At 42.3% G+C, this 25,548-nt stretch overlaps 1 protein-coding gene across 1 annotated transcript in view; it reads right to left on the reverse strand.

The window, feature by feature from the left end:
• KANK3 (KN motif and ankyrin repeat domains 3) overlaps positions 1-25,548 on the reverse strand; it is a 274,252-nt gene that overhangs the window by 215,285 nt on the left and 33,419 nt on the right. The window contains exon 2 of the mRNA XM_044090687.1: positions 12,715-14,700. Within this exon, the coding sequence (XP_043946622.1) occupies positions 12,715-14,700 (1,986 nt within the window). The remainder of the gene's footprint in view (positions 1-12,714; positions 14,701-25,548) is intronic.

Genomic DNA, 25,548 nt, shown 5'->3' on the forward strand with positions numbered 1-25,548 from the left:
GATAAGCCAAAGGGCAATGCAGAGAACTGATAATGAGAATTTCCAGCTCGAAAACGCAGATACTTCCTGCAACTTAGTCTTATTGGCACATGAAGGTAAGCTTCCTTGAGATCCAAAGTTACCATCCAGTGATCTTTGCCCAGTAGAGGTAAAAGCTGTTGTAACGTCAACATTTTGAACTTGGGAATGTCCAGATAAGTGTTGAGGATAGATAAATCCAGAATTGGTCTCCACGTGTTCCCCTTCTTTGGTACTAGGAACAGGCGAGAATAAAATCCTAGGCCCCTTTCTGGCACAGGAACTGACTGAATGGCCCCTATTTGGAGCAACAGAGAAATTTGCTTGTGAGCCTCTGTTCTTTGAAGAGGAGGAATGTCTGGCATGCCTTTGAAAAGAGGCAAGGTATGGAAATAAAACCTGTAACCGTGGTGAATAATATCCAGAACCCATCTGTCTTGGGTAATTAAATCCCAATTTTCTTTGAAAAGAGACAGCCTTCCTCCCAAAGGTGCTGCCAGGCGAGAATGTACTGGCAGCTGAAAAGGCAGGTCATTGGGTCTGCTTACGAAAGGACTGACCCCTGCCCTCACCAGAAGTCTGAGCAGGGGAACTCCCTGTCCTAGGCCTAAAAGAACCCTGAGCTCTGCCCCTACCACGTCTAGACCTACCCCTAGACTGGGAATCATAAGCAGGATAAGTCCATCCCTTAGTAGGTCAATTTCTACTAAACTTCGGAGGCTGCACCTGCAAAAAATCCTTAACAGTTTGCATAGACTTAGCCTTGTCCTCCATTTTCTTTAAAACTGCTTCCACAGGCGAACCAAACACATCAGACTGCAAAGGAGCATCCAAAATCCTTGTTTTAACATGCTCAGCTAAATTCTGATCTCTCAACCAGGCATGCCTACGAAGAACAGAACCAGTGGCAGCCACCCTCGAGGAGGCCTGCACAGCATCAAAACCACACTGCAAGGAATGTTTACCCACCTGTTCAGACACATGAACTAAATCCTGTAACTCTTTACACTCAATACCTTCTGCCAGAGCATCCACCTTAGCTTTCAATTGTGAAAGAAGGTAATTCTGATATTTTAACATGTGAAACTGACAATTCAACGCCCTCATGGCTAAAGTGGAAGAAGTATACACTTTCTTTCCCCATCTATCCAAAGCCCTTGCCTCTTTATCAGGAGGAACAGGATTTTTAACAACAGAGGCCTTCACCCCTTTAGGCCCCTGAGAGACAGTTTCGGGTCTGCCCTAGGACTCTTAAAAGATACTTATGAGCTTCAGGCACCCTATAGTACCTATCCGGTTTAACTGGGGCAGGAGGCAAAGAATCAGGATTCAGGAAGCCTCTGCAAAAACATCTTCCACCACATTCAGAACAGGAGGTATAGCTAAAGGCCTATGCTGGGGTAAAAACAAGAATTCCCTAAGCCTCTTCCTGGAATCAGAGAAATCCTGACCTTCCCATTTAAAATGCTCCCTCATGGAATGCAGGGTCTCTGAAAAAGAAAAGTCCTCAGGAGGAGAAGCTGATGGAGTAGAATCATCCACATCAGAATCAGAATAAGGAGGATACTCCTGCAAGTCTTCAGCCAAGACTCAGAAGCCTCGAACAGTGCTCAAAACTCTCAAACTCAGGTTCCACCCTAGGCCTCTTATCAGGAGGGGGCATAGAACCTCTAATCATAGTAATCAAATCCTCTGCCATTTTAAGCATATGTTTCTTAGGCAAAGAACCTGAAGCACTAGGAGAAACCCCCACTGAAGCTACACTTGGCCTGCCTCTCAAAGAAGCCTTGGAAACACGAGGGGAGGCTCTAACCACCTTAGAAAGAGTGGGAAGAACAGCCACCTGAGAAGCCCCTCAGCCTGGCCTACTTCCTGAGAGGATACATCCTGTAACAATAAAGTCTCTCCCTGAGACTCCAAAGAAACACCTGGCAGAACCTCCGGCTCCACTGAGCCTTCTAAAGAACCGGCGTCAGGGACTGCCGGTTCTTCCACTCTAGGCTTTGCTGCTTTATCCTTGCGCTTTTTGCCCGAAGCGGGCGGAGCATCCGACGGCATTTTATAATTACAACGCTTCCCAAAAACTAACCTGGCACAGTCTAACCTTCTCTTAATAGTGCGTTTGTTAAATCTAGCACAAGAGCGGCATCCAACAACGTCGTGCTCAGGCCCTAAACAAGGAATACACAAAGTATGGTAATCCCTATGAGGTATCTGTTTCCCACAAGAAATACAGTTATTCACTTTTTCTGACATCCGGTTAAATACTGAGGCAAGAAAAAAACCAAAATATTCCCAACGGGTACTTAGCCAACTTTGATTCGGTCTGAAACTCTGACTTCAGAAACTTTCAGAACGCCAACCTGCACTCGCAAAATTGCTTCTGCATCGGACCATGCAGCAAAAAAGACTGGGGATATGACGTCGGTCATGCGCATTAGTACCCTGACGTACTGACGTCAGTCTAATGCGCCCTGACCGACGTCAGCCATATACTTTGGTATTCGGGCCGACTGGACAGCGGACTACCCAATAGTTAGGACTGCAGCAATGTGGAATGAAGAACATCTTACTTAGCTGTAAGCCAGTGTCACAGCACTGAAGGATAAACATGTCAACAGGCTTCAATAAGCAGCTTAGATGTGAGGATGAGCATATCCATCCTGGGGGAGGGGCTGCACTCTCATGCACCTCATGGTTTGTGACTAGTGGAGGCTAGGGATGTGCTGAGGGCACTGTCCATAGGGTGGTGAGGACATTGGCTGAGCTGCCACAGAAATTAGACATTTCAATTCATGGCTGACCCTGCATGTACAGGTGCATGCAAAGAGGAAGAGGAAGTAGGACATTGTAAGATACTCTTCAGCAGCAATATGACACTTGGCCAGATGCCACGCTCCTCACTGTCCCTGGGGATTTGTTAGAATGAGGTCCTGGAGGCATCTGATGGTCACTGTGAGGAGCAAATAAAAATGACTCAGATGTGTCCCAATCCTAGAGGTTTTTCTTCATTTACCACCGCTTCAATTCACAGAAGGGCCGTGAAAATTAAAGAGTGCCCCCTAGCATGGTGAGAACATTATTCACGTTCGGCTTCACTCTATTGGATACTTTAAGACAGATGTGGTGGTATTATTATGGCACAGTTTGTGAGCCTCTGCATATTCTCTGCTCTGCCATGGTGCACCAGTCCTAGAAGTGATGACCCTGCACCCTCTACAGATTGTTTTTTTGTTAACTGCTCTTGATATTCTCTCCTTATCAAACTTCAGCACTTGAAAACCAGTGGAGAATCTTTCTGTCTGAATGTGAGTTTTGGAGCTCTGTGTGCCCTCTTGATTAAAAGGATGTACAGTACGGCTCAGCCTGTGGAAGCACTTTCTCAAAAAATCAAACAACAGTCTTGACATTGATTAGCTCTGTTTCAATTAACTATATTCAAATGCTGATTGGTCTTAAAATCCTTCACTTGTCTGCAGTTTAGAAATTTCTTGGTGATATTCTCAAACTGTCACTTTGCATACCTGGATGTGTACTGCAGTCTCTACTTAGGTTACTTTAGCAAAAATTGCATTTAAGACCTCTGGGTAAACAATATTTACAGTAATTATTTCAGCTGTGTCACAAGATTTTAGAGGCCACTTCAGTAATTTTTACCAAGCTTTGCAGGAAATTACCCCCATCATACCTCTCAACCTGCAGACACTGATAACAGGAGCAAAAGCCCTTGAAAAGAAACCTCCCGCTAAAGATCTGTACATAGAATTAGCATAAAATTTGAATACCAAACAAGGCTTCCCACTTCCAGTTTAAATGACAGGAGTGAGAAAATTATAGAAAAATATAAATACATTATCAAATTGACAGTGTAAAACAGTGGTGCACAACGTCTGGCCCGGGGGCCAAATCTGGCCCTCCAAACGCCATCCGGCTCCCAGAGAGTAACCAAAAAATAAAAAAAAAGTGAAAAAAATACTACGCTTTACTCCAGTCATGCAAACTTTCCAGCATGTGATTACTTACCTAACTGACTGCAGTTGCGCATACCTCTAATTTTAGCCGGGGAAGTAACTATTCTTTATTGTTTAGAATTTATAGTCTGTAAACAGTAGTAACTTTCTACAAGAGTTTGTAATAAGTCATGGCTGCAAGCCAGAATAAAGTTAAATGCAAAGTTGATGTAGAAAATAAGACAGCAGACGTGAAATTGACTAAGTAAAAATGCCAGTCACCTGTACCTATTAACTCGTAACAACTTTCTATGTTTTGAGGTGGCCCGCAGATGCATTAAGAATTCGTGTAGTGGCCCTCCCCACAAAAAGGTTGTGCACCACTGGTGTACAATCTGTAGAATTTAATGAACTGTATTGTAAAATTCTACCACAAAAGGTTATTTATTTTTGCTTCAAGGGAAAAGGAGTTGTAAGATGTGTGTCCTCTTTCTTTAAATTGTTTCCACTAGTATCTTAGTCATGTAGTGTGGCTGTCTGTGTATTAGACAGCATCGAAAATCATGTCCTGAGGGGGATTTAGAAAATCGTGTGAAGGGGTAAATCAAGCCTGAAAATAGACAAAGACATCCTAAATCAGGCCTGAAAATAGTAATATTCCTCCAAAATAGGGACAGTTGAGCGGTCCATTTCATATTGCAAACACTACTATAAGATGACACAACCACTTCAAGTGACAATCTAAAAGGGGTTCCTCCACTTGAGCACAAACTTACATTCATACTTTTTGCTGCACTCAGCTAACAGCTTGAAAAAAAACCCAAAAAAACCTATACACACACGCACAATCACACTCGTGCACAAACACACACGAAAACAGAAACAGAAAAAAAAAGAATATGCATCATGTAAACCTTCCCTATCACACTGCTAATGCTTTCAGAGTGAGCTCCAGTCCTCCCACTAACAGATAACTCTGATTCATTACTAATCCTTCTTTTCGAATTAGTAATGAGTTCCTTCCTTTGCAGATGAGGGCACACATGTTGGCATAAGCTGCACCCTGGTGTGAAACATCCGATATCTGCATCTGGGCTTGAGTCAACTCAGTTAATGCATGAGTGCTTGTGTGCACTCAAACACTGAAGAAATAGTTATAAAATAAAAGATGTGAAAATATCCACAGCAGCAACTTCTGATACCTCAAAAACAAGCTGTAAAGGAACCCGATACATTTAGCACATCCTCTGTAAGATTCCCACACCCAGCAGCTGGGTCCTGCTCTTAATCAGCAAATGCAGTTAAACACTGCATACATCAGCAAAGACCCAGCTGTTTCAGTGCCGTACAGGTTTGCTGGCCTCTGTATTTTCTTCACATTACTCAAAGTGTGAATTCCTGTGGGACCAGCACATTATACCTGCAGTACGTTGCAGAACCTCACAAAACTGGATTCATCTGGTTACTTATTGTACTGAGTGTGTTGACTTTATTCTAAGGGTTTGCAAAGACAACTGATCAAAACATTTTACTTGAAGTGAAACATGCACATGAAAATAAAAATGAATATGGAAAATTTACAGGAATGTTTTCATATTCCTTCTACTGTAGCATGAACTTTACTTCCTGTATGCTGTTTCCTTAGAGGAAATGCGCATTTCATTTTAGAATTGCTCTCAGAAACTCACATACTACAAAACAAAGTCTGATTCACTGTGTTACTCTTCTTGTTTTACTTTGTAGTTTTTAAAGTCTGGTGCTGTGTGTTGGTCCATTTAGATTTTATTGATCATTTATAGTTCAGACGTTGGTCCATAGTTTTTACTGATCATTTATAGTTCAGACAATGCCCAGCTTTAGCTAGTCTAATGACAGATGTGTTAGTTGCTGGCACCTTTCACAACAAAAAGCACAAGGTGGGTGGCAGGTTGGATGTTGTGCATTGCTGGGAGACGGAGAACACAAAGTAGCTAGGGACAGTGCCAATATAGTATGCTTCAGCCAGTAAACACTTAAGGAATGAAAATTGAAAGGAAATTAAATAAAAATGGAAATGTTTTGCTCAAGAAAGGTTAGTTATCTAGCAATCTTATTTAATCGTGTAAAGGGAATAAATGTGGTGCATCTCTATCCTGCTGCTTGATGTCATGTCTGATAACCCAGTAAGTCACTTCTTACCAAGCTAGTCGAAGTACTGTACTGCATTCAGCGATAAATGATTTTGTACATATTATACAGCAGCTTCCCAAGCTGGTGACTGCAACTTCAGTAAGTTGTGCAGCAATGTGAGAATTCTGAGATTCCTGAACAGTCGCCTCTTGGTGGTTCATCAAGACCTGTTCAGCAGAATTTCACATTATAAAAGTACAGTTTTGTACCTACCATAAATGTAGATGTTCGAGGATCCACATTGCTGCAGTCCTTACTATTGGGTAGTCCGCTGTCCAGTCGGCCCGAATACCAGAGTATATGGCTGACGTCGGTCAGGGCGCATTAGACTGACGTCAGTACGTCAGGGTACTAATGCGCATGACCGACGTCATATCCTCAGTCTTTTCTTGCCCCAGATGTCAGAAGACCCTAAAAAGACAAGGCCCAAAATACCTGCACCAAAAATATGTACAATATATACAAAAATATACGAAAATATCAACATATAACCTCACCTACACAACCACCCCTAAACAGAGAAGGGAAGGAGGGAGGGTAAATTGGACTGCAGCAATGTGGATCCTCGAACATCTACATTTATGGTAGGTACAAAACTGTACTATGTTCTTCGTTCCACATTGCTGCAGTCCTTACTATTGGGTAGAATCCCAAAGCAGAGGTAAGGGAGGCTGGCAAATCATAAAGAAGTAGGAGCTGACAACAGGCCTTGCAAAACAGCTGTGGCAAAACCAGCCCTAGACTTAGAGTAGATAGGAAGGTGATAATGCTTAGAGAAAGTATGCACTGAACTCCAAGTAGCTGCCTCCAAAATATCCTTAGTTGCCACCCCTTAGAAATGCTGTTGAAGTGGCAGTAGCCCTAGTGGAATGAGGCCTAATCCCAGCTGGAATCTCCTTGCCATGATGGGAATAACAAAATGCAATGCAAAACCCAATCCATCTAGAAATAGTTTGTTTTGACACAGGCTTGCCCTCTTGAACTCAAAGCAAAAGAAACAAACAACTGCTGAGACTGCCTAAAATCCTTAGTCCTGCTTAAATAATAACGCAATTGCCTGTGTACATCTAAAGTGTGCAAAATCTTTTCCCCTTTATTTTGGGGGTCTGCATAAAAAGTAGGCAAATGAATAGTTTGGTTTAAAGCCACACTAGAAACCACCTTAGGCATAAAGGAAGGATTAGTGCGTAATGATACCCTATCCTTATGGAAAATCAAAAGGGCTCTACTGCCATAAGGGCCTGCAACTCAGACACCCTTCTTGCAGAAGTAATAGCCAACAGAAAAGCAGTCTTCCATGACAAGTATTTCAATTCAGCAGTAGCCGCAGGCTCAAAAGGTTGTAGAGTAAGTTTTTCCAACACAAAATTGAGATCCCAAGCAGGAGTAGGAGCTCTCGTGGGGTCTTATATTCTTTGCCCCTCTAAGAAACTGCTTGAACAAAGGATGCGAAAACAATGGTGGGTCACAATCATAGTGAGCTGAAATTGCTGCAGCATGAATCTTAATGGAAGAGAAGGACAAACCTTTGTCCAATAACTCAGTAAGATATTGAAGAGCCACACTCAAATTAGGCTCAGAAATCTCCAAATTCTTTGCTGTACTCCAAAATAAAAATCTCTTCCATTTTTCTGCGTACACTTTCCTTGTACTAGGTCTTCTAGCTTCCATAATCACATTTAAAACTTGTTGAGGAAGTTGAGACCTGCTGTGTTTCAACACAGAATATGCCAGGCTGTTAGATGAAGAGAGTGAAGCTTGACATTGAGCAGATGACCGTCCTTCTGAGATAACAGATGAGGAATCAAAGGTAAAGGCCATGGAGGCTTCCTTACCAGACTCCTTAGTAGTGGGTACCAGTGTTGCCGAGGCCAATCTGGAGCTATCAAAATCATCCTTGGCTTGTCTTGTCTGACTTTTAATAGCACCTTTGGAAGAAGAGGCAGAGGTGGAAAGGCATACACATGAAGGTTTTTCCAACTGAAAGACAGAGCATCCACTTTCCAAGCTGTGTGATGAAACCTCTTTGTGCAAAACTTTGGCAGCTGATGGTTTAGTGGAGAAGCGAACAGATCTATGTCTGGAGTTCCCCATGACACTGTCAATTTCTGAAATACATGAAGATCCAGTTTCCACTCGTGGGGATCCATGATTTGTCTGCTTAATACATCTGCTAAGGAGTTCTGTGCTCCTGGCAGAAACCTTGCCTGAAGAGTTAGTTGCAAGCTTAGCGCAGTCTCCCATAAAATCATTGCTTGCCTGCATAGAGGATAAGAATGTGTTCCCCCTTGCTTGTTGATGTACCACATGACAGTTGTGTTGTCTGTTAGAATCAACACCTGCCCTGGAAGAAGTAACTCCTTGAAAGCCATTAATGCAAACTGGACTGCTAACATCTCCTTCATGTTGATATGTAGATGCTGTAGTCTGGCAGGCCACTTGTCTTGTATCCACTTTCCATTTAGATGAGCTCCCCAATGTCCGAGGCATCTGTCGTTAAAATCTGACTCGCCTCTGGCCGGGTCACAGAGAGTCCCTTGTTTAGGTGACATTCCTGAGCCCACCACAAAAATTCTTTTTGAAGGCAAGGTATTATTTGAATGACAGTGTCCAAATCCTGGCAGTGCTGTGTCCATACATTTTTGAGATACCATTGTAGCTTCCTCATATGCAGTTTGGCATTGGGAAGCACCAGAATACAAGATGCCATGAACCCTAATGCTTGAAGGACTGTCCTTGCAGTCAGCACGGACTGATGAGATAGTTGATGGAAGTAAAGTGATAGACTCTTTTGTTTGTCCGGGGTTAAAAAGGCCATCTGGGCTGCTGTATTCAGTCTCACACCCAGAAAGCACATGTCTTGAGAGGGTACTAGACTGGACTTTATTTCGTTCACAGAATACCCTAGGCATCTTAGCACTGCTATAACATATTCCAGATGCTGTAGAAGGTCTTCCTTTTCTTGAGCCAGAATCAGGCAGTCGTCCAAGTAAGGATAGATTTGAATTCCTTTTAGCCTGAAGTAAGCTATCACTGGAGCCAGAACCTTTGTGAATACTCTGGGCAGTAGATAAGCCAAAGGGCAATGCAGAGAACTGATAATGAGAATTTCCAGCTCGAAACGCAGATACTTCCTGCAACTTAGCCTTATAGGCACATGAAGGTAAGCTTCCTTGAGATCTAAAGTTACCATCCAGTGATCTTTGCCCAGCAGAGGTAAAAGCTGTTGTAACGTCAACATCTTGAACTTGGGAATGTCCAGATAAGTGTTGAGGAGAGATAAATCCAAAATTGGTCTCCACGTGTTCCCCTTCTTTGGTACTAGGAACAGGCGAGAATAAAATCCTAGGCCCCTTTCTGATACAGGGACTGGCTGAATGGCCCCCATCTGGAGTAACTGAGAAATTTGCTTGTGAGCCTCTTTTCTTTGTGGAGGAGGAACGTCTGGCATGCCTCTGAAAGGGGGCAATGTATGGAAATAAAACCTGTAACCGTGGTGAATGATATCCAACACCCATCTGTCTTGAGTAATTAAATCCCAATTTTCTTTGAAAAGAGACAGTCTTCCTCCCAAAGGAGCTGCCAGACGAGAATCTACTGGCAGCTGAAAAGGCAGGTCATTGGGTCTGTTTACGAAAGGACTGACCCCTGCCCTCACCAGAAGTCTGAGCAGGTGAACTCCCTGTTCTAGGCCTAAAAGAACCTTGAGCTCTGCCCCTACCACGTCTAGACCTACCCCTAGACTGGGAATCATAAGCAGGATATGTCCACCCCTTAGAAGGCCAATTTCTACTAAACTTGGTGGCTGCACCTGCAAAAATCTTTAACAGTTTGCATAGACTTAGCTTTGTCCTCCATTTTCTTTAAAACTGCTTCCACAGGCGAACCAAACAACACATCAGACTGTAAAGGAGCATCCAAAATCCTTGTCTTAACATGCTCAGCTAAATTCTGATCCCTCAACCAGGCATGCCTGCGAAGAACAGAACTAGTGGCAGCCACCCTCGAGGAGGCCTGTACAGCATCAAAACCACATTGCAAAGAATGCTTACCCACTTGTTCAGACACATGAACTAAATCCAGCAACTCTTTACATTCAATACCTTCCGCCAAAGCATCCACCTTAGATTTCAATTGTGAAAGGAGAAAATTTTGATATTTTAGCATATGAAACTGACAATTCAACGCTCTCATGGCTAGAGTGGAAGAAGTATACACTTTCTTTCCCCACCTATCCAAAGCCCTTGCCTCTTTATCAGTGGGAACAGGATTTTTAACCACAGAGGCCTTAACACCTTTAGGCCCCTGAGAAACAGTTTCTGGGTCCGCCCTAGGACTCTTAAACAAATACTTATGAGCTTCGGGCACCCTATAGTACCTATCAGGCTTAACAGGAGCAGGAGGCAAAGAGTCAGGGTTCAGGGAAGCCTCTGCAAAAACATCTTCCACCACATTCAACACAGGAGGTATAGCTAAGGGCCTATGCTGGGGTAAAAACAAGAATTCCCTAAGCCTTTTCCTGGAATCAGAGTAATCCTGGCCTTCCCATTTAAAGTGCTCCCTCATGGAATGCAGAGTCTCTGAAAATGAGAAATTCCTCAGGAGGAGAAGCTGTAGGAGTGGAATCATCCACATCAGAATCAGAATAAGGAGGATACTCCTGCAAATCTTCCGCAGAAGACTCAGAAGCCTCTGAACACTGTTCAAAACTATCAAACTCCGGTTCCACCCTAGGCCTCTTATCAGGAGGGGGCATAGAACCTCTAATCATAGTAATCAAATCTTCTGCCATTTTAAGCATATGTTTCTTAGGTACAGAACCCGAAATGCTAGGAGAAGCCCCCACTGAAGCTGAACTTGGCCTACCTCTCAAAGAAGTTTTGGCAACAGAAGGAGAGGCTCTAACTACCTTGGGAAGAGAGGGAAGAACAGTTACCTGAGAAGCCCCTCAGCCTGGCCTACCTCCTGAGAAGGCACATCCTGTAACAGTAAAGTTTCTGCCTGAGACTCCATAGAAACTCCTGGCAAAACCTCTGGCTCCACTGAGCCTTCTAAAGAACCGGCGTCCGGGACTGCCGGTTCATCAACCCTAGGCTTCGCTGTTTTGTCCTTGCGCTTCTTGGCCGAAGCGGGCGTCGGAGCATCCGACGGCATTTTATAATTGCAACGCTTCCCAAACACTAACCTGGCACAGTCTAACCTCCTCTTAATAGTGCGTTTGTTAAACCTAGCACAAGAGCGGCATCCAACAACGTCGTGCTCAGGCCCTAAACAAGGTATACACAAGGTATGGTAATCCCTATGAGGTATCTGTTTCCCACAAGAAATACAGTTATTCACTTTTTCTGACATCCGGTTAAATACTGAGGCAAGAAAAAACCAAAATGTTCCCCAACGGGGTACTTAGCCAACTCTGATTCGGTCTGAAACTCCGGTTTCGGAAATATTTCAGAACGCCAACCTGCACTCGCAAAACTGCTTCTGCATCGGACCATGCGGCAAAAAAGACTGGGGATATGACGTCGGTCATGCGCATTAGTACCCTGACGTACTGACGTCAGTCTAATGCGCCCTGACCGACGTCAGCCATATACTCTGGTATTCGGGCCGACTGGACAGCGGACTACCCAATAGTAAGGACTGCAGCAATGTGGAACGAAGAACATCCAGTGTGCTGTATATGTTCATACTTCACAAATCATACTGTGGGGGCAGCTAGACCCACTTCATAAATAGTCCTTATACAAAAAGAGTCCATTTACCAACCTACACCTCAAAAGGGTCTGTGACACTTTGGCTGGCAACGCCAAAGAACGCATTTCCTACAACCTGGAAACATACCTACACAGCTAATAAAACAACCTTATAACTACCAACGTGTCAATATTAACCTAGTCTCAAAATCCTGTAAACCCAGTCAGAGACATGAAACACAACACCCCCCCCCCCCTAAATAGTGTATGAAAGGAGCAGAACAGTATGTGGGGCTTCAGAGCTGTACTACGAAGAAATACAATGCAATAATCAGGTTCAGAGTTAGATTCCCAAATAGTGCTCAACCCCATCCTGTCTGATGTATGTAGGTCATTTATGCTTCCTTATAGCTCTCCATAAAACTAGGCCGTTGTTTCTAGCAGATGTTTTATGGTTAAAAAAGTGCACACACATGCACACACCCTTAAGTGTATGCATGCTAGCAATCTTTTTGCCTAGTAAACTCTTGTGGATTGTCTGTTGGCTGTTCAAAGGGTTGCTACAGGAGTCATGTGAGTTGACAGCAATGGGTTCATGGATTGGTGCGTAACACGTACTGCCAAAATCATCTCTGCATTAATCATGTTCTCATGTTTACCTAAATGGATAGTCACAAATTCTGCATCACTTACTGTGAAGTTAAGAACATTTCACTGAAATGGGAATGACCATGAAGTGACAAAACACGATCAATGCTCTTCACAAAACAAGTGAAATTCTCCAGGTTTTCAGCCATTTTATTTTTCACTAAGTAAACTACCACTATGAGTTTTAATTCAGTGACACTCCTGAAAAACAATGCACTGGCAATCGATATACTTACCATTCTGGGAACAAGTTGGCGCTTTTTCACTCGCTTCCTTATCGTCATCTTCCTTTCTGCTAGAACCTTTTGCTGAGGTTTTGCTTGCATTTTTTAAGGCCAAGCAGTGCTCTGTGACACTTGCAGATGAGGTACTAACAACATTTATTGTCTTTTCTGTCACACATCTTTCAGTTTTCAAGCATGTCTGACCAACAACCTGTTTATTACTGATGATGACTTGTTTTTCTGATGGGTTTACTTCCCTGCAAATATGTGATGCATCACCTCCTTCCTGCTTAGAGCGATTTCCCAAAGTGGTGTCGCACAAAGAGAGTTTAAGAGAACGTGCTGGTTTACTGTTTTCTGTATCAGTTTGAATGGCTTTTTCCTGAAGTCCTATTTTTGAGTCTGGACCAACACAAATGTCCTTAGTGTTGTACTCACAGCCAACTGCCCTGCTGGACATCTGTGGTGTGCAATCAACACCTTTATCTACTATTTCGAAATGGCTACCTACCGCTTTGTCCCTGACCTCAACAACAGCAGACACAGACACATTGTTACCCACTGGCTGTGTGAGGATACTTTTGTCGAGTGTTTGTTTCGGCCTTCTCAAACAAACCTCCACTCTCAGTGTTTCAAGCTCATCGGTTGCATCTTTTAAATGCCCTTCAAGCATGGCAATGCTGTCCTTCTGATGACCGATTGTATACTGCAAAAGCTCAATTTCCTTTTCAGCATCACTACTTAACCCTAATAAGGACTCCATTACCCAACAGCCAACGTTCTTCGTTTCATTTTCTAGGCCAACTGATGCATCCTTCACTGGTCTCTGTGATTTGTAGTAGAAGACAGCATCGTCCATGTTGAGATCTTCTCCTACACCAACAGTTTTGTATACTACCTCTTCTTCTACCACCTTCAGTGGAGCTTCGGCCACCTGCACAGAAGTGCTTTTGTCCAATTTTCCATTCCTTTCTGATGACAATTTCTCAGTCAACCTTCTAAGTTCTACAATTTTACTTGTTCTGAATTTGAAGCCATCAGTCTCTGTGTCCAAATCAACATGGCAGTCTGACTTTTTTACAGTTTTGTCCTGGTCTGTAGAAGGCCCTACACTGGAAGACACCTGCTGGCATAAAATGTCACTAGGACCAGAGGGCCTTCTTTTCTTTAATGCTGATTCAAGTTTCTCCTTCTCTTGTTGCAGTGTTGATACTTTTGTTTCCAAAGTAGGAATCAACTTTACTTGTTCCTCTAGTTCCTTGAGTCGTTTCAGAGCTGCTGCCATTTGTTCACGGACATTCTGCAGATGCACGGGAGGAATGTTCATGACGGGAGTGCTTCTCCCAGAGTTTAAAGGGCTCATTTTAATAGAACTTGTGCAAGATGGACTACACAAGGCTGGACTTTCCCCATTTCCATTATGATGTGAAGTAGTGGGCAACTGACTTATGGTAGTGGACATTACTCCATCGACTTTGGAGCCACTGCTGGGTATCCTAGGTCTCTGATCATCTCCTAGAGTTTGCAGATTCAGCTGCTCTTCCTCAAGTCTCTTACTTGTCTCCAACAATGTTTTTTCAACACGGAGGTTTCGTACTACAGTCTTTGGAGAAGGTGGGGGGAGAAGGCTGATAACAGGAGTTGGGGATACAGAATTTGACACCCGAGTGCTTGTGCACTCTCTTGTTTCTGAAGAGCTTGAATGAGTCCTAGGTAAAAACACAGATAAACCTTTACCATCTTCACTAGTTGTGGATGACAGAGATTCTGTGGAAGTCCATAAAGTAGCATTACTAGAGGGACTTTTCAGATTAGATGTATGCCTGGGTGATTTTGACTTCCGATGAACTGGAACTTTCTTCAGTGTTTGTCCACTTTGAATCTCATCAACATACTTCAGAAAATCCAAGTCCAGTTGAAATCCATATGGGGTATCGACAACATAAGCAGCTTTTTCACGTTCATCATCTTCTTTATACAGGTACGGGCCTCCCAAATCTGAGGGAAACAAAAACAAATCCAATTCAACAAAACATAAAATACACATCTTTCATAGCAAACTACAGATAACCAACATGATTTCTCAATACAATGACAATTTGCAAACTATAACAGGCAAACTCAACCTGTGCAACTTCCACTGTGTACACATCTCCCACTGATGGGTAGGTGACAAGTTTAATGCATAGCTCCCCCCTCTTTATTGTAAGTTTACACATTTATCTTCTGATATGAATACAGTAACATAATGAATGATGTGCTTCTTCTGTTCTTCACTACACTTGTTTGTGACCACCATTATATACATTTTATACGAAAATAAAATGCACAGTCAGTAGTTAAGTATTAAATAACTGGCAAGGCTACAACCAGAAAAGAACGTAAACTTAGTTGTTGGAAGCAATGCATTCACACAGCCTTGTGTAGGTTTTGTAGATTCATTGACCATTGTTAAAAAATAAATATATAAAGAAAAATAAACCACTATTTTTTTACTGTTAAAGACCAAATTAAAAGCTAATGCATTTTTCTCCTGGTGGAGATGGCTATATACACTCTGAGGATACCCCCCACTCTCTCTCCGGGGTGGTTAGCTTGATGTACTACATATGAATCAGCAGCAAATGATGAGGGAGGTTCTGCTCATCCATCAGTAAATTGTATCTTCAAATTATTTGTTTTGGTTTATCACTAATAGCCATACAGAAAATAAACAGCAACACCATGGAAAAGTGGAACAGTTCTTTATTTGTATTCTGTAGCTCTGTACAAAGTGGACAGAACATGTCCATTGGTGCTTCTTAAAAGATAAATCATTTATCTCCTTGAAGGGAGCAAGTCTCGGCATGCACTGGTAAAAGCTCTGTCTGGTTCATTTCCATGGTGATTGCTGGTCTTTTCACATACCTTGGGGGCATCATCTAGGAAACAGTGGTCATACTACTGAGAGCATCTCTAACCTTAGTTCATCATTTTTGATAAACTGTATAAAGAAAGAGTGCCACCACAAGACAGTAAGTCTCAAATACTCAGAGGACTCTCAAACTGGACACCAGTGACAGCTCCAGCTTTATAAAGTGCCAAACTGGGTAGAAAGGACAGAATCCCTTTATACAAATGGTGCGCCTTTCCTCTGAACTCCTGAAAGCACCTATACCTTCCTACAAAGCCTATGCAATAAATTCTGATTCACTTATATATCTCTTATTTCATCACTTGCATATAACTTGCTTTTTGTACATAAAAAAAAACATTAGGGGTTCATATACTCATTTCTTTGAGAAAACCCTCTTGCTGTAATTTGAATACGTTTGAGTCATATTTTGTATTAATATGTTATGGAGTTATAATTGGTTATGGTACTTTCTATGCTTTGTTACGTATGTTATCCTAATTGTTTTTGCAATTGGAGCTTTTTTCCTCAGTTCTCCACTGAAAACGGGCTCATGCCCAGCTGGACCAACCCGGTTAACAAATGTCAAATAAATAAATAAAAATGCTCTCCTCTCCCCGGTAGGGAAGAATGCAGATAATGAAATGGCATTTGGTATTTCACTGCTACCTGTTGAAGGTTGAAGTGTGGCAGCACTAAACATAAAATGAAGATGGGCTGGATGTGACAGACTTGTTAGAGGCATGTGGACAAGTGCATGCATGCTATGCCAGTTCTGCCATGTGATTATATCACTGGTGGGGGGGGGGGTGAACTGCAAAAAGAAGAGGAATAAGAAGAAAACACTGGATAAACTTAGTTCTAGATGTCTTTTTGTTTTGAAAATGGAAACCATCAGCTTTACAAGCCACAGACTACTCTTGGTCATGTCACTCAGATGTATAGCATCTTTGTTTGGATCAATTTAGTGTTGTTTACTTGTTTGAGCTGGTAAGCGGGCTAGGTTTGGGGATCATTTTTAGCAATAGCCTGAACAGAAAGCAAAATATGCATTGCAAAATATTCAAATGCCAAGCAGAACACACAATGAGTACAGTACACAGACAAAAATATAGGGCTAAATATTTTTACTTGGTAGCTGCTACAAGAGAGCAAAGCCTAAGTATATTTTTTGCCCAGGACATGAATAGCATTTGCAGATGGTGTCAGAGGTTAAAGGTTAAAAGTTCTAGTAAATGTGTTAGAAAACTGCATATTCAGGGATATTCCTGAGTGAAAGAGGACAGCTATACCTTACCGTCAAGCCAGACTTGTAAGCGAAAAATAAAAAAAAAGTCTCACCCAGATGTACAGCTAAGGTACAGAATGGCAGTGAATATTGAGAAGGAGACTGCAAATCTTTTAGACAAGGAAGGATAGAGCAGTTTATGCAAGAGCCAACAGAAGAAAGACCGCCATCTGTCAGGAGGACAGCTCATCTCATACAAGGGTAACAGTAATGTCCAGTATGCCCAGTAGAGTAATGAAGTTATGCTTTTTGATAACTCCAAAGCACATTTTTGGCACAATGACTTAAGCAAAGTTCTAAGGGTTGTTACCAGACTAAGGGAGCCTATAATAAAAATAACCAGAGATCCTATAGAGGTATTAAAGATACTGTAGAAAATGTATGAACATTTGTATAAATGAGAGAAATGGTAAAATCAAGGAAAAAGCACAAATGAAAATATTTATGGAAGATTTAAATGAGTCAAGGTTAGAGGCAGATGACGCTTAATAAACAGTGAAGTTAGGAGAAGAGATAAAATTGATGTATAACCAATCTGCAGGGAAGTCTCTAGGAATAGACGGCTTTCCAATGGAAACTTGGAAGCTAGGAGTGAAGAAAGTGATAAATATCTAGAAGGTTTTGTTTAACAGTATTTTAAAAGAGGGGGAAGCACCAACATCCTGAAAAAAGCTGTGGTGGCTGTAATACCTAAAAGGTCAGCTCAGACCCTTCAGATCCAGCTTCATATAGGTCCATTTGAATTTTAAACTAGGATTATAAACTATTTATGTCAATAAAGGTTAACAAGAGTAGCAAAGGTGATGCCAAAACTGATGCACATGGATCATGGTTTTGTGGGGGGAGGGGCAATAATTTGACAACATAAATAGAATAATGATCCAAAGGGAAGCAGAATGTAAGAAAATACTACCGTTCTTGGCCGGTCTTGACGCACAGAAATAATCTGACAAAGTAAGTTAATTGTGGGGGTTAAATGAGGGATTTGAGGCAAAAATCAAAGTGAGAGGGCTCCTCTCTGATAAGTTGTGTCTGAACAGAGGAGCCAGTCAGGGGGTGCCCTCTTCCACTTTATTTGCATTATGTTTAGAACCATTGGCAAACAAAATAAGGGACTCTGAAATTCAAGGATATAATTGACCTGGTATTCAAGGAAAGTTGCCTTTATTTGCAGATGACATTTTGTACCTGACTGAACCAGAAAAGGACATCAGTGTTGTGGAACATTCTGATACAGTTCTGTTTTCTTTTTTTGGTGGGGGGGAGGGGGGCATAAAATTAATGAAACTAAAACAAAGACTATAGCTGTACACAATGTACCCACACATTAATTGGTTCAGCAATACACAAATGTATTGGGATAAGATAAAATTATGGGTTAAAAAGGATTATTTTATGTCAGCAAAGGATATGAGAGAACAGACTAAAAAGAAGATAACACAAAACTGAAAAACTGGAAGCTCTTAATGGATATAGATAGTAAAAATGTTTTTAGTCCCTTTGGTTTATTAAAAATGTGTCTGACCTGTGTATAAAATTAAAATAGAAGTTGTAGAAAATAGAGTTGAAGGATTCTATCTGGAAGAGGAAGAGTGCAAGTGTCAAGTGGGATAAGCTGATCCTTCTAACAGAACGAGGTGGTTTAGGATTCCCCTATTTGAAGGGATATTTTAGACTTACACAGTTAAGGCTCTTACGGTTAACACAAGCAGACAGCTACAATAAGTGGAAAGGGCTAATGGTGAAGGACATGGGTAATTCAATAAATAAGGAAAGAGTGGGATTTTAGACGCAGATCCTCAAGGAGAATAACAGTCATACAGAATATTACATTCATAAATGACCAGAAAGTATACAGACAACAAGGGATTGGAGAAAGGCAATTCTGCAGATACACTACTTCAATTAGGGGTACTACAAAGAACAGGAAAGAAGGGTCTAGAATTTACTGGAGGATGTTGGCGAAGGAACCAAGGTATCGGGAACAAATAATTAGACAGGGGAAGGTAAGAGAATAGGAAGATGCCAAGAAGACATTTGAACTGCAGGATAGAAACTGCCTTATCAGGGACTGATATCAGACTATAGGCAAAGAGAGAGGGATAGGAGAATCCTAAATGAAAGGCCTGCACTGTAATTAGTAGGCCATATAAAATATTGCACAATAACTATAGGAATCAATCAAAGGAGGTTGGAAAAGATTGGCAAGAGAGACTGGAAAAGCAATTTACAAGTGAGCAATGGGAGGCTATATCTACGGCTCCCACATAAGTAACAATTTTATTTTTTTATTTTATTTTATTTTACATTTGTTGACCGGGAGGATCCGACTGGATACATGTCCATTTTCAGCGGAGGCCCGGGGAGAAAAGCTCCAAACATAGATACAAAACAATTAGATACAATCTAGATGATTTAGGAATTTTGCCTGGAAGTGTTTGCATAGGTACTTTTACACACCAAGTAGACGCCAAAGAATTTTTCCTCAGGTAGATAGCAAATGTTGGAGGTATAGTCGGGAAGACAAGTATCTAGCAGCGCACATTGTGAGTGTGTAATGTGTTGGTGGACTAACATTTCATACACAAGTACTCCGTCAGGAATACTTGGTGAGCAAATGAGTATAACTAAGGAAATTATTTTTGGGGAGGGATCTAGATCGTCTAAACATAAGGCCTTGCTGGAATTTAATTCTGGTGGCTTCCAAAAAAGCAGTTACTAAAAATGTAAATCAAAGTCTAAGCCAGCCATATCCGAAGCAGTAAATATCGTAACAGAGATAAAAGAACAGGAAGTGGGATCTTTAGAAAAGGGGAAGACTAAATTTTAAAGAAAAAGGGAAATTGTGGGAACACATGCAGAAAAATGTTTTGGAGGAGGGAGGAGGTTTAAGAGAAGGCAGGAACTGAACAAATTTATGTAATGTTGACTTGCTTATATTGTATACAACAATACATGATGTATAAGTGTGAACTTGTTAATTATGGCTTAATTACTTTTATATAAATGTAAGTTTTTCTGGGTCATAACTGATAATTCAATAAAGGTGTTTTTAAATAGTAATGAAATGATGAACCTTACTGATAGTGGTCTGAAGACACTGCAATACAGGAAACTGCTCCCAAAATGTTACATTTTGGTCACTGTAAGAGACTAACCCCATCACTATCAGGAACCACCCTTGCCCAAAATCTTCCAGTTTATTCCTTGTAATTTGAGCCGTTATGAGAACAACACTCATTGTTTAAGAAACGCATTTCAAAAATCAATTGATTAGGTGTAAAACCTTTACAAGTTTAATGCATTTTTTTCTACAACTTAATATCTATTAGGGAGAATGGCTTGCAATTCTGGAGAGTTTTGCTATAATATGGCTGATAGGGCATTTGACTTGTATTTTGTATAATGTATACCACTTATCTGAATACAATTAAAATATAAGCTTTTGACAGCAAATAAAGTCCATTTGGCTCACCTAATTTACTCAATTTTCACCTTCTGGCTAGGTTATACAGCCAGTTTAACCAACAACTTATTTCTTTTTACTTCTGCTCATGTTAAGATCTGGCCCATGTACTTACATTGTCGCTGCTTTTGATAAGTCTATTCATAGGTGTGTACTAGGGCTAATGGCCCTGGAGCCTTTACAAGCCTAGCCCATAGGATTACCATGCCATTGTGCCACCCGACCTTAGTTCCCAGTGCTTCTGTCAAGTAGAGCCACTGGAGTGATCCCCAGGGTGAATTTTCTATTTCCCATCCACTCAAGATTTCTCTTGAAGATGGCCAGTGAGGTGCTCTGACATGTATAGGAAGTCTATTCAATAGCATGGGCAGTCTATGGGTTATGAACCTGTCCCTCCAGCATGTTCTGTTGATTGTGGTAATGAGGTTGAGGTCTCTGGAGTGTGTGGTGCAGAGGGATTATTTCTTTAGATGCAGCATTTCTAGCAGAGCTGGGTCAGACATGGCTTTGTAAGTCAAGCAGAGATCACCACCAAGGCAATATAAGCAGAGAATACTTACAGTTTTTTTGAGTCTGTCCATATAGGACAAGTGTTTAAGGCCTAAAATCCTCTTTGAGGTAGTTTTGCAACCTCTCCAGTTGTTGCAGGTGTCTAGTCAGGTACATGCCAAATGGGGCATTGTACTATATGATTGGCCTAATATAGGAAGAGTAGAGGGAGACTATGACCTCTTTCTTCCTGGATGCAAAACCCTTAGTAATGAGATGTGCCACATAAAAGGACCGACTACAGTGGCAATGTGGTGGTCGAAAGAGAGGTTGCTGTCAACCTGTGTTCCCAGATCTCTTATGACACCACCTGTTTTCAATGGACTATCATCGATGTGGTAATTTCATGGGAACCAGGGGTTTTTTTTCCCACTTTTGATGAGAAATTTTTTGGCATTGAGCTTAAGGTCATGGTTCTGACACCAGTCGTTGGTTTCAGTGAAACCTTTCTGTAGGATGTCAACATCACTTGGGGAGTTAATAGCAGCTCCCAACTTGCAATTATCTGCAAACTTTGTTAGCCAGATTCCCTTCATGTTGGCTTGGACTTCAGAGAAGTAGATGCCAAACAGGAGAGGACCCAGGACTGAACCCTGTGGGACTCCACCCATGACTGGTTAGTAGTCTGACTTGGAGTCAGCTACTTTCACACTGTGGGTTCTATTTGTGAGCCAGTTTGCAACCTACCTAATGATATAGGGGTTGATGCCTAGCTGAGTTTTTTCTATGATTCCTGAGTGGGGAATGGTATCAAAGGCCTTGGCTAGATCAAGGTAGGCTGCGTGAACCACCTTGCCTTCATCCACACCACGGCTCTGGTGTCCGACTCAAAGAAGTCTACCAAGTTGAGCAGGCATGATCTACCCTTCACAAAACCAAACTGTGTGGGATCCAGAGTTTGGAGATTTCCATATATCCTGGTTTATTAGGTCCATTATGATGCATTCCATAGCTTTGCATATCAGACTAGTTAGGCTAATGGGGCAATAGCTCCCAGGGTCTGTAGTCACTCCTTTGTGGAGAGGGATGACTGTAGCAGTGCGCCATTCAGAAGGGACAAAGCCTGAGGTGAGGCTGTGATTGAACAGGGCACACAGGTGAGGTGCCAGTTCCCTCTGTAGTTCATGTAGCACACAGCCAGGATATTGCCAGGTCCCATAGAAGCTGTATTCTTGGCCTTGGACAGTGCTGTTTTAACCTGTGCAGCAGTAATACTGGGTGCCTAGCAATCTACTGTTAATGTGATAGGTCCTTTAGGAGGGGAGAGAGGGGTAAAGCTGGCACTGAATCTGTCTGCCAGTATATTGGCAATATCTGTTGGCTCAGTATAGGAGGTACCATTGTGCAGTAGCTCAGAGTAAATCTGGGTATTGCCGTGGAGATTCTTTACATAACTATAGAAGGCCTTGTGGTTGTCTTTACTATCTGCCATGATTCTGTTTTCATATCTAGCTTTAGAGGATTTAATGAGGGATTTCAACTTTTTGTTGAGGCTGATTAGGGACTTTTTCCAGTCTTGGGACTTTACCTTATTCCGCATCAGTTTCCTCCTTCTGTTGTAGAGTTTATGACAGGGGACCACCAGATTGGCTTCCTATTTTATTTTGGAGGAGTGTGTCTTGGTTCTATTGGGTATGGCAAGATCCATGCATTTGTGCACGTGTTCATACAGTGCATTGGTGTATGATTCGGTGCTCATGCAACTATTCTCCATTTGCATGGGTGCCGTGAAGTTAACCACCTCTGTTTTTAGGAGCCCAAAGTTAACTTTGGAGAAGTTTTTCATAGTGGTTACCTTTGTGGGGTGGGGTGGGAGGGATGTGGATTTCCAAGGTGATTAAGTTTGTGGTCGGATCTAACCAGGGAGTTGTTCACTACTGGTGTAGAGCAACGGTCGCCCATGTTAGTAATGACCAGGTCAAGGATGTTGCTACATCTAGTGAGGGTAAGAACGAGCTAGTCCAGGGCATTGGAATTAATGAATTCCAGAAAACGTTGAGCAAGTGTATTGGTACACGAGTAGTTTTCCCAGTTAATGGAGAGGTAGTTGAACTTGCCCAGTATGAGAGTGTTAGGTTAGATACCAATATTCTTCAGGGTGCTTAGGAAAGTACAGTTTTGTACCTACCATAAATGTAGATGTCCGATAGGTATGCATCTGCAGTCATAACATATGGGTTGTCCTGCCTCAGGCAGCCCTTCGGTCGGCCGGATTCCAAAGTCTGGGTCTGGCCTCGGCTGATGTTGCACTTTCCCTGACGTCAGAGTATCTGGGGTATAAAAGCATCAGCCGACGCCATTTTCCTCAGTTTTTCTTGCCCCAGATGCCAGGTGCCCTCTAGGAAGGCTAAATTTGGATAAATGCTGAAAAGTTCCAAACATTTGCAAATTATATACATGAATAAACAAATACACCATAATAGATTCCCCCAGCTAGCTAAAAGAGGGGTAAGCACCCTAGGAATACCACAGAGGGGAAGGAGGGAGGGTAATCCTGACTGCAGATGCATACCTATCGGACATCTACATTTATGGTAGGTACAAAACTGTACCATGTCCTTCAAGGATGCATCTGCAGTCATAACATATGGGTAGAATACCATAGCTAATCTGGGGGAGAAGGTACCAAGAGAAGGATGGTGTAGTTAAGATCCCCTGCAGGACTGCAGTTGCAAACCCTGCTCTGGATCTAGAGTATAAAGGTAGATTGTAATGCTTGGCAAATGTATGCACGGAGCTCCAAGTAGCAGCTTCTAAAATGTCCTTGGTAGCCACCCCCCGTAGGAAAGCTGTAGTGGTGGCCGTGGCCCTTGTGGAGTGAGGCCTGATACTTTTAGGAACTGTCTTTCCATAAAAGGAGTAGCAAAAGCGAATGCAATTTCCTATCCATTTTGAAATTGTCTGTTTGGAAATTGCTCTTCCTTGCACCCCAGTTGCATATGCTACAAACAGTTGGTCAGTTTTTCTGCTAGTTTTCATTCTGTCCAAATAGTAGCGTAGTTGTCTGTGTATATCCAGGGTGTGCAAAAGTTTTTCCCCTTTATTCTGTGGGTTAGGGAAGAACGTAGGCAAGTGAATAGCTTGGTTCAAGGATACCCTAGATACCACCTTTGGCATAAAAGTAGGATTGGTTCTTAGTGAAACCCTGTCCTGGTGAAAAATAAGAAAAGGCTGCACTGCCATTAACGCTTGTAACTCTGATACTCTTCTTGCTGAAGTGATTGCCAGAAGGAATGCAGTTTTCCAAGATAGAAACTGTAGATCCACTGATGCTGCTGGTTCAAAAGGAGGCAGTGTCAGTTTTTCCAGCACAAAATTGAGATCCCAGGCAGGTAGAGGGGGTCTTATTGGAGGTTTAATGTTTTTGATCCCTCTCAGAAATTGTCTGAGGAGAGGGTGTGAGAAGATGGGTGGATCCACATTGTATTCTGCTGAAATTGCTGAAGCATGAATCTTAATGTAAGAATAAGACAGGCCATTGTGGAACAATTCTGCTAAGTATTCTAGGATATGTGCTAGGTTTGCCACTGTGACTTCTGTGCCCTTTGATGTGCTCCAAATGAGAAATCTCTTCCATTTAGCTGAGTAGGTCTTCCTTGTGGAAGGCCTGCGAGCCTCCAGGATAATGTCCTTCACCCTCTGAGATAAAACAGTTTGATTGGAATTTAAGGAATTTTCCAGGCAGTTAGCTGCAGTGTTTTCAAGTTGGGATGCAGGGTCTTGAAATTGTTCTGCGTTAGAAGTAGAGGCCATAGGGGGAGAGGCCATGAATTTGCCTGGGACATGCTTCTCAATAGTGGGTACCAGTGTTGTCTTGGCCAGTCCGGAGCTATTAGTATCACTTTTGGCTGTTCCTCCCTGATCAGTAGCACCTTGTACATCAATGGGAGAGGTGGGAAGGCATATACTGTTAGGGCATTCCAGCTGAAAGAGAGAGAGTCCACCCTCCAAGCTTGTGGGTGTATGTCCTTGAGCAGAATATCTTCAGTTGGTGGTTGAGTGGGGAGGCGAACAGATCTATCTCCGGCATTCCCCATGTCTTTGTTATGAGTTTGAAGATGTCTGGGTGCAGCATCCATTCGTGTGCATCCATGGTAGTTCTGCTTAAGCTGTCCACCAGTGCATTTTCTTTTCCTGGCATGAATTGGGCCTGTAGTTGGATATTGAGATTCAGGCATAGATCCCACAGATTCATAGCCATCCGGCATAGAGGGTAAGGATGTGTGCCTCCCTGTTTGTTTATGTACCACATGACCGTGGTGTTGTCTGTCCTTATTAACAGATGCCCTTGTTGGAGGAAGGGTTTGAATGCCTCGACTGCATGCCTCACTGCCAGCATTTCCTTTTGGTTTATGTGCATGCTTAGCTGCCCTTGAGGCCATAGGCCTTGGATACATTTGTCCTCCATGTGTGCTCCCCATCCTCGGTCTGAGGCGTCCGTGGTGATGGTCTGCCTTGTTTTTGGTTTGTTGAAAGGCAACCCTCTGTTGGACTGGCAGGCCTGAGCCCACCACAGGAATTCCTTTTGAAGGCATGGAATGATTGGTATCATGGTTTCTAAACTGTGACTGTGTTGAGACCATACACTCCTTAGGTACCATTGTAATTTCCTCATATGCAGCCTGGCATGTGGGATTAAAATTATGCAGG

The sequence above is a fragment of the Protopterus annectens genome, chromosome 13.part0 (genome assembly GCF_019279795.1).
Source record: "Protopterus annectens isolate FY-2018-M chromosome 13.part0, PAN1.0, whole genome shotgun sequence".
Lineage (NCBI taxonomy): Eukaryota > Metazoa > Chordata > Ceratodontiformes > Protopteridae > Protopterus > Protopterus annectens.